Below are 10,000 nucleotides of genomic sequence, written 5' to 3' on the forward strand. Positions count from 1 at the left end.
AGCAGACTATTAGCTAAATGGTGGCCGATTGGGAAAGGGGGAGATGCAGCGAGACCTGGGTGTCATGGTACACCAGTCATTGAAGGTAGGCATGCAGGTGCAGCAGGCAGTAAAGAAAGCAAATGGTATGTTAGCTTTCATTGCAAAAGGATTTGAGTATAGGAGCAGGGAGGTTCTACTGCAGTTGTACAGGGTCTTGGTGAGACCACACCTGGAGTATTGCGTACAGTTTTGGTCTCCAAATCTGAGGAAGGACATTCTTGCCATAGAGGGAGTGCAGAGAAGGTTCGCCAGACTGATTCCTGGGATGTCAGGACTGTCTTATGAAGAAAGACTGGATAGACTTGGTTTATACTCTCTAGAATTTAGGAGATTGAGTGGGGGATCTTATAGAAACTTACAAAATTCTTAAGGGGTTGGACAGGCTAGATGCAGGAAGATTGTTCCCGATGTTGGGGAAGTCCAGGACAAGGGGTCACAGCTTAAGGATAAGGGGGAAATCCTTTAAAACCGAGATGAGGAGAACTTTTTTCACACAGAGAGTGGTGAATCTCTGGAACTCTCTGCCGCAGAGGGTAGTCGAGGCCACAGTTCATTGGCTATATTTAAGAGGGAGTTAGATGTGGCCCTTGTGGCCAAGGGGATCAGAGGGTATGGAGAGAAGGCAGGTACGGGATACTGAGTTGGATGATCAGCCATGATCATATTGAATGGCGGTGCAGGCTTGAAGGGCCGAATGGCCTACTCCTGCACCTAATTTCTATGTTTCTATGTTTCTATAGTGGATGGTTGTTTGTCAGGTTGAAGGCCAGTGACGAGTGGGGTGCCACAGGGATCTGTGTTGGGTCCACTGTTGTTTGTCATGTACATCAATGATCTGGATGATGGTGTGGTAAATTGGATTAGTAAGTATGCAGGTGATACTAAGATAGGTGGGGTTGCGGGTAATGAAGTAGATTTCCAAAGTCTACAGAGAGATTTATGCCAGTTGGAAAAGTGGGCTGAAAGATGGCAGATGGAGTTTAATGCTGATAAGTGTGAGGTGCTACACCTTGGCAGGACAAATCAAAATAGGACGTACATGGTAAATGGTAGGGAATTGAAGAATGCAGTTGAACAGAGGGACCTGGGAATAACTGTGCACAGTTCCCTGAAAGTGGAATCTCGTGTAGATAGGGTGGTAAAGAAAGCTTTTTGGTGTGCTGGCCTTTATAAATCAGAGCATTGAGTATAGAAGTTGGGATGTAATGTTAAAATTGTACAAGGCATTGGTGAGGCCAATTCTGGAGCATGGTGTACAATTTTGGTCGCCTAATTATAGGAAGGATGTCAACAAAATAGAGAGAGTACAGAGGAGATTTACTAGAATGTTGCCTGGGTTTCAGCAACTAAGTTACAGAGAAAGGTTGAACAAGTTAGGGCTTTATTCTCTGGAGCACAGAAGGTTAAGGGGGGACTTGATAGAGGTCTTTAAAATGATGAGAGGGATAGACAGAGTTGATGTGGACAAGCTTTTCCCTTTGAGAATAGGGAAGATTCAAACAAGAGGACATGACTTCATAATTAAGGGACAGAAGTTTAGGGGTAATATGAGGGGGAACTTCTTTACTCAGAGAGTGGTAGCGGTGTGGAATGAGCTTCCAGTGGAAGTGGTGGAGGCAGGTTCATGGGTATCATTTAAAAATAAATTGGATAGGCATATGGATGAGAAGGGAATGGAGGGTTATGGTATGAGTGCAGGCAGGTGGGACTAAGGGGAAAAAAAGTTGTTCGGCACGGACTTGTAGGGCCTGTTCATCCCCTGTTCCTCTGCTGGGTTTAATCGCATCTCTCTGCTCCATTCCAGGGGGGATGTTTGTTCCCTATTACACGGGGAAGGTGATTGACATCCTGGGCTCCCAGTACGACCAGCGTATCTTCCTCTTTGCCATCTTCTGCATGTGTGCAACGTCCATGGGAAGGTGAACATCGCAGAGCGGACCAGCCTCCACAACACTGACCAGGGACCGGTGGGAGGGATGGGAGGGGGTAATGGAGGGGGGGGTTTGGAGGCGTAAGTGGGAGGGGGTGTGGGAGATGGTGGGGCAGGTGGTGGTGGTGGTGGTAGGGTCATGTTCATAAGTGATAGGAGCAAAATCAGGCCATTCGGCCCATCATATAACCATATAACAAATACAGCACGGAAACAGGCCATCTCGGCCCTTCTAGTCCGTGCCGAACACATAATCTCCCCTAGTCCCATATACCTGCGCTCAGACCATAACCCTCCATTCCCTTCCCATCCATATAACTATCCAATTTATTTTTAAATGATAAAAGCGAACCTGCCTCCACCACTTCCACTGGAAGCTCATTCCACACAGCCACCACTCTCTGAGTAAAGAAGTTCCCCCTCATGTTACCCCTAAACTTCTGTCCCTTTATTAACCATATCACCATATAACAATTACAGCACGGAAACAGGCCATCTCGGCCCTACAAGTCCGTGCCAAACAATTTTTTTTCCCCTTAGTCCCACCTGCCTGCACTCATACCATAACCCTCCATTCCCTTCTCATCCATATGCCTATCCAATTTATTTTTAAATGATACCAATGAACCTGCCTCCACCACTTCCACTGGAAGCTCATTCCACACCGCCACTACTCTCTGAGTAAAGAAGTTCCCCCTCATATTACCCCTAAACTTCTGTCTCTTAATTTCCCCCACATCTAGGAGGAGTACAGAGAAGGTTCACCAGACTGATTCCTGGGATGTCAGGACTTTCATATGAAGTCATGTCCTCTTGTTTGAATCTTCCCTATTCTCAAAGGGAAAAGCTTGTCCACATCAACTCTGTCTATCCCTCTCATCATTTTAAAGACCTCTATCAAACATAGAAACATTGAAATTAGGTGCAGGAGTAGGCCATTCAGCCGTTCGAGCCTGCACCGCCATTCAATATGATCATGCCTGATCATCCAACTCAGTATCCTGTACCTGCCTGCTCTCCATACCCCCTGATCCCTTTAGCCACAAGGGCCACATCTAACTCCCCCACAAGGGCCACATCTAACTCCCCCACAAGGGCCACATCAATTCCCCCCCTTAACCTTCTGTGCTCCAAAGAATAAAGACCTATCTTGTTCAACCTTTCTCTGTAACTTAGGTGCTGAAACCCAGGCAACAGATGCTGGTTTAAAACAAAGATAGACACACAAGCTGGAGTAACTCAGCATATCTGGAGAAAAGGAATAGGTGACTTTTCGTGTCGGAAGAAGGGTCTCAACCCGAAACATCACCTATTGAGTATAGAAGTTGGGATGTAATGTTAAAATTGTACAAGGCATTGGTGAGGCCAAATCTGGAGTATGGTGTACAATTTTGGTCGCCTAATTATAGGAAGGATGTCAACAAAATAGAGAGAGTACAGAGGAGATTTACTAGAATGTTGCCTGGGTTTCAGCAACTAAGTTACAGAGAAAGGTTGAACAAGTTAGGGCTTTATTCTTTGGAGCGCAGAAGGTTAAGGGGGGACTTGATAGAGGTTTTTAAAATGATGAAGTTCTGGAACTCTCTGCCACAGAGGGTAGTTGAGGCCAGTTCATTGGCTATATTTAAGAAGGAGTTAGATGTGGCCCTTGTGGCTAAGGGGATTAGGGGGTATGGAGAGAAGGCAGGTACGGGATACTGAGTTGGATGATCAGCCGTGATCATATTGAATGGCGGTGCAGGCTCGAAGGGCATAATGGCCTCTACTCCTGCACCTAATTTCTATGTTTCTATGTTTTTATGTTTTTTTAGGGGTAACATGAGGGGGAACTTCTATACTCAGAGAGTGGTGGCTGTGCGGAATGAGCTTCCAGTGAAGGTGATGGAGGCAGGTTCGTTTTTATCATTTAAAAATAAATTGGATAGTTATATGGACGGGAAGGGAATGGAGGGTTATGGTCTGAGCGCAGGTATATGGGACTAGGGGAGAATATGTGTTCGGCACGGACTAGAAGGGTCGAGATGGCCTGTTTCCATGCTGTAATTGTTATATGGTTATATAGGCAACCTTTTTCGGGCTGAAACCCTTCTTCAGAACATAAACCCTTCATCTGAAGAAGGGTTTCGGCCCGAAATGTTGCCTATGGTTATATATGGTTATATTCCTTTTGTCCAGAGATGCTGTCTGACTCGCTGAGTTACTCCAGCTTTTTGTGTCTATCTTCAGGTGTGTGGTTCTTTGGCCTCCCTTAATTGCTGTTGGTGTGTAGGGAGGGAGTGGATGAGAAACTGGGATAACATAGAACTAGTGGGAACGGGAGATCGACGGTGGGCGAGGACACGGTGGGCCACAGGGCATGTTTCTGAGCTGTATCTTTGTAAATAAAGAACAAGGAGGTGGTGTGGTCTGACACTGACACTGACACTAACATGGGACTTGTGTTGTCAGTTCCATTGCAGCGGGCTTGCGTGGAGGCCTCTTCACGTTCACAATGTCCAGGCTCAACAGACGCATTCGTAGTCAGCTCTTCTCCTCCCTGGTGCAGCAGGAGATCGCATTCTTTGATGCCACCAAGACTGGTAAGGATACAGTGATGTTGCCCAATATCACTGCAGATTCCTGGTGATGTGAGGCTGCCATTACTCATACACACATACACACACAAGGTGCAGGACAAGATGGGGTCAAGGGCCTGTTTGTGTGTGTATAACCATATAATAACCATATAACCTCCATTTCTCTTCCACATCTTTCCCATAAAACAAACTGTCCCAATTTACTCCTTTTAAATCCTTTTGCATCTCATCATATAATATAATAACCATATAACCATATAACAATTACAGCACGGAAACAGGCCATCTCGACCCTTCTAGTCCGTGCCGAACCGATAATCTCCCCTAGTCCCATATACCTGCGCTCAGACCATAACCCTCCATTCCCTTCCCATCCATATAATTATCCAATTTATTTTTAAATGATAAAAACAAACCTGCCTCCACCACCTTCACTGGAAGCTCATTCCACACAGCTACCACTCTCTGAGTAAAGAAGTTCCCCCTCATGTTCCCCCTAACCTTCAGTCCCTTAATTCTCAAGTCATGTCCTCTTTGTTTGAATCTTCCCTACTCTCAGTGGGAAAAGCTTTTCCACGTCAACTCTGTCTATCCCTCTCATCATTTTAAAGACCTCTATCAAGTCCCCCCTTAACCTTCTGCGCTCCAGAGAATAAAGCCCTAACTTATTCAACCTATCTCTGTAACTTAGTTGTTGAAACCCAGGCAACATTCTAGTAAATCTCCTCTGTACCCTCTCTACATCCCTACACAACATGAGCACACAGACTCCATAACATTTGCAACACTGGGTGGCACAGTGACTTAGCAGGAAGACTTGCGGCCTCACAGCACCAGAGACCCGGGTTTGATCCAGCCCTCGGGCGCTGCCTGAGTGGAGTTTGCATGTTCTCCAAGTGACCACATGGTTCCCTCTGGGTGCTCTGGTTTTCTGCGGCATCCTAAATACGTGCGGGTTTGTAGGTTAATTCGCTAGTAATTCGTAAATTACCCTAGTTGATGAGAAAGTGGGATAGCATAGAACTATGTGAACGGGTGATCAATGGTCGGCGTGGACTGGATGGGCTGAAGGGCCTGTTTCCATGATGTATCCATTTGCTTCAAATGCTGCACTGGAATGGGTTTTGTTGTACACTGCTGTGAACTATCATGTACTGTAGGTGGTGAACACAGTGTGGACAGCTAGCACAAGACGGTCCTCATTATCAGCGTTGTGTTCTGTCCGCAGGGGACATCACCAGCCGCCTCTCCACGGACACCGCGCTCATGAGCCGCTCGGTTGCACTCAATGTCAACGTCTTGTTGCGCAGTCTGGTCAACACAGTGGGAATAGTTTCCTTCATGTTCAGCCTCTCCTGGAAGCTCACCCTCCTGATCTTCATCGAATCTCCCCTCACCATCCTGATTCAGAAGATGTATAACCTGTATCATATGGTAAGTAGGAAAGTAAGCATGCAGGTACAGCAGGCAGTGAAGAAAGCGAATGGCATGTTGGCCTTTATAACAAGAGGAATCGAATATAGGAGCAAAGAGGTCCTTCTGCAGTTGTACAGAGCCCTAGTGAGACCACACCTGGAGTATTGTGTGCAGTTTTGGTCCCCTAATTTGAGGAAGGACATTCTTGCTATTGAGGGAGCCCAGCGTAGGTTCACCAGGTTAATTCCCGGGATGGCGGGACAGTCATATGCTGAGAGAATGGAGCAGCTGGGCTTGTACACTCTGGAGTTTAGAAGGATGATTCCTGGGATGTCAGGACTGTCTTATGAAGAAAGACTGGATAGACTTGGTTTATACTCTCTAGAATTTAGGAGATTGAGAGGGGATCTTATAGAAACTTACAAAATTCTATAGGGGTTGGACAGGCTAGATGCAGGTAGATTGTTCCCGATGTTAGGGAAGTCCAGGACAAGGGGTCACAGCTTAAGGATAAGGGGGGAATCCTTTAAAACCGAGATGAGAAGAACTTTTTTTCACACAGAGAGTGGTGAATCTCTGGAACTCTCTGCCACAGAGGGTAGTCGAGGCCAGTTCATTGGCTATATTTAAGAGGGAGTTAGATGTGGCCCTTGTGGCTAAGGGGATCAGGGGTATGGAGAGAAGGCAGGTACGGGATACTGAGTTGGATGATCAGCCATGATCATATTGAATGGCGAATGGTGCAGGCTCGAAGGGCCGAATGGCCTACTCCTGCACCATGTTTCTATGTTTCTATGAGAGGGGATCTCATTGAAACAAATAAGATTGTTAAGGGCTTGGACACGCTAGAGGCAGGAAACATGTTCCCGATCTTGGGGGAGTCCAGAACCAGGGGCCACACAGTTTAAGAATAAGGAGTAAGCCATTTAGAACGGAGATGAGGAAACACATTTTCTCACAGAGAGTGGTGAGTCTGTGGAATTCTCTGCTTCAGAGGGCGGTGGAGGCAGGTTCTCTGGATGCTTTCAAGAGAGAGCTAGATAGGGCTCTTAAAAATAGCGGAGTCAGGGGATATGGGGAGAAGGCAGGAACGGGGTACTGATTGTGGATGATCAGCCATGATCACATTGAATGGCGGTGCTGATTCGAAGGGCTGAGTGGCCTCTACTCCTGCACCTGTTGTATATTGTCTACACATCCACCCAGACCACACGTCACTGTCGGATACTGAAACCACAAACAGCTGCAGCTCCTGGAATCAAAACCTATTTATCATGTACAAAGTCACAGAGGCACACAGCACAAACACAGGCCTTTTGGCCCAACGCCCATGCCAAACCTGATGCACCATCTTAGTTTAGTTTAGAGATACAACATGGAAACAACCTCTCCAGCACACCGAGTCCTTGCGGCACAGCGATCCCTGCGCATTGGCACTAATCTACACACACTAGGGACAATTTACAATTTTACCGAAGCCAATGAACCCACAAACCTGTAGAAACCTGTAGATCATTGCAAAAGGATTTGAGTATAGGAGCAGGGAGGTTCTACTGCAGTTGTACAGGGTCTTGGTGAGACCACACCTGGAGTATTGCGTACAGTTTTGGTCTCCAAATCTGAGGAAGGACATTATTGCCATAGAGGGAGTACAGAGACGGTTCACCAGACTGATTCCTGGGATGTCAGGACTGTCTTATGAAGAAAGACTGGATAGACTTGGTTTATACTCTCTAGAATTTAGGAGACTGAGAGGGGATCTTATAGAAACTTACAAAATTCTTAAGGGGTTGGACAGGCTAGATGCAGGAAGATTGTTCCCGATGTTGGGGAAGTCCAGGACAAGGGGTCACAGCTTAAGGATAAGGGGGAAATCCTTTAAAACCGAGATGAGAAGAACTTTTTTCACACAGAGAGTGGTGAATCTCTGGAACTCTCTGCCACAGAGGGTAGTTGAGGCCACAGTTCATTGGCTATATTTAAGAGGGAGTTAGATGTGGCCCTTGTGGCTAAGGGGATCAGAGGGTATGGAGAGAAGGCAGGTACAGGATACTGAGTTGGATGATCAGCCATGATCATATTGAATGGCGGTGCAGGCATGAAGGGCCGAATGGCCTATTCCTGCACCTAATTTCTATGTTTCTATGAATGGCGTTTTGTTTTGGACAGAGGCTGGTGCTGCAAGTTCAGGATTCGATCGCCAGGTCGAACCAGCTGGCCGGTGAGATTGTTTCCTCCATAAAAACTGTCAGGAGCTTTGCTGCCGAGGACCTGGAGTCAGAGCTGTTTGAGAAGAAGCTACAGGAAACGCACCAACTGAAGAACAAACGTGACCTGGTCACAGCCGTCTACCTCCTGTGTCACAGGGTAGGTTTAAAGAGTTCGCTCACTTTCCATCTCCCTTTTGGTCTTTCCCTTTCCTTCTCTTCCTCCTTTTCCATTCTATCTCTCTATCTCACCAGCATTTGTCCCCATCTTTCTCTCTCCTTAGAGTTACTCCAGCACTTTGTGTCTGTTTTGTGGGTGACTTTAATCACTATGTAGAATAGATCATTCAACTTGGCAAAAGTAGATTTAATTGCATTCAGAGCAGATAAGAGACCAATACGTTATGGAATCAGTCTGTTTCAGATAGAAGGTGAATTAATAATAGTATATTGTTAAACTATTATTTCATTTTATACATAGATAGATAGATGATAGATAGATAGATAGATAGATAGATAGATAGATAGATAGATAGATAGATAGATAGATAGATAGATAGATAGATAGATAGATAGATAGATAGATAGATAGATAGATAGATAGATAGACAGATAGATAGATAGATAGATAGATAGATAGATAGATAGATAGATAGATAGATAGATAGATACACAGATAGATAGATACACAGATAGATAGATAGATAGATAGATAGATAGATAGATAGATAGACAGATAGATAGATAGATAGATAGACAGATAGACAGATAGACAGATAGACAGATAGACAGATAGATAGATAGACAGATAGACAGATAGACAGATAGACAGATAGATAGATAGATAGATAGATAGATGGTAACATTGTGTTTCGTTTGTTCTGTGCCTGACCCTGCACCTGTGTTTACACAGCTAGCACAGCTCCTGATGCAAGTGGTGATGCTGTACTGCGGGCAGCTGCTGGTGAACGATGGGCAGATGACCAGCGGAAACCTCATCGCCTTCATCCTCTACCAGATGGACTTTGGAGACTATGTGCGGGTATGTTCCCTTGTCGATGGCCCTGTGTGGGTATGTTCCCTTGTCGATGGCCCTGTACGATGGCCCTGTGCGGGTATGTTCCCTTGTCGATGGCCCTGTGCGGGTATGTTCCCTTGTCGATGGCCCTGTGCGGGTATGTTCCCTTGTCGATGGCCCTGTGTGGGTATGTTCCCTTGTCGATGGCCCTGTGTGGGTATGTTCCCTTGTCGATGGCCCTGTGTGGGTATGTTCCCTTGTCGATGGCCCTGTGGGGGTATGTTCCCTTGTCGGTGGCCCTGTGCGGGTATGTTCCCTTGTCGATGGCCCTGTGTGGGTATGGGTACGTTCCCTTGTCGATGGCCCTGTGTGGGTATGTTCCCTTGTCGATGGGTGTGGGTATGTTCCCTGTGCGGGTATGTGCCACTGTCGATGGCCCTGTGTGGGTATGTTCCCTTGTCCATGGCCCTGTGTGTGGGGTATGTTCCCTCTGTGGCCCTGTACGGGTATGTTCCCTTGTCGATGGCCCTGTGTGGGTATGTTCCCCTTGTCGATGGCCCTGTGTGGGTATGTTCCCTTGTCGATGGCCCTGTGTGGGTATGTTCCCTTGTCGATGGCCCTGTGCGGGTATGTGCCACTGTCGATGGCCCTGTGTGGGTATGTTCCCTTGTCGATGGCCCTGTGTGGGTATGTTCCCTGGTCGATGGCCCTGTGTGGGTATGTTCCCATGTCGATGGCCCTGTGTGGGTATGTTCCCTCTGTGGCCCTGTGTGGGTATGTTCCCTTGTCGATGGCCCTGTGTGGGTATGTT

The 10,000-nt window shown here is 46.6% G+C and overlaps 1 protein-coding gene across 1 annotated transcript in view; it reads left to right on the top strand.

Annotated features, from left to right (window-relative positions):
• Positions 1-10,000, top strand: part of LOC129694462 (antigen peptide transporter 2-like) — a 24,671-nt gene that overhangs the window by 983 nt on the left and 13,688 nt on the right. Inside the window, exons 2-6 of the mRNA XM_055631179.1 lie at positions 1,847-1,961; positions 4,421-4,551; positions 5,777-5,982; positions 8,134-8,331; positions 9,085-9,213. Of these exons, the coding sequence (XP_055487154.1) occupies positions 1,847-1,961; positions 4,421-4,551; positions 5,777-5,982; positions 8,134-8,331; positions 9,085-9,213 (779 nt within the window). The remainder of the gene's footprint in view (positions 1-1,846; positions 1,962-4,420; positions 4,552-5,776; positions 5,983-8,133; positions 8,332-9,084; positions 9,214-10,000) is intronic.

The sequence above is a fragment of the Leucoraja erinacea genome, unplaced genomic scaffold (genome assembly GCF_028641065.1).
Source record: "Leucoraja erinacea ecotype New England unplaced genomic scaffold, Leri_hhj_1 Leri_67S, whole genome shotgun sequence".
Classification (NCBI taxonomy): domain Eukaryota; kingdom Metazoa; phylum Chordata; class Chondrichthyes; order Rajiformes; family Rajidae; genus Leucoraja; species Leucoraja erinaceus.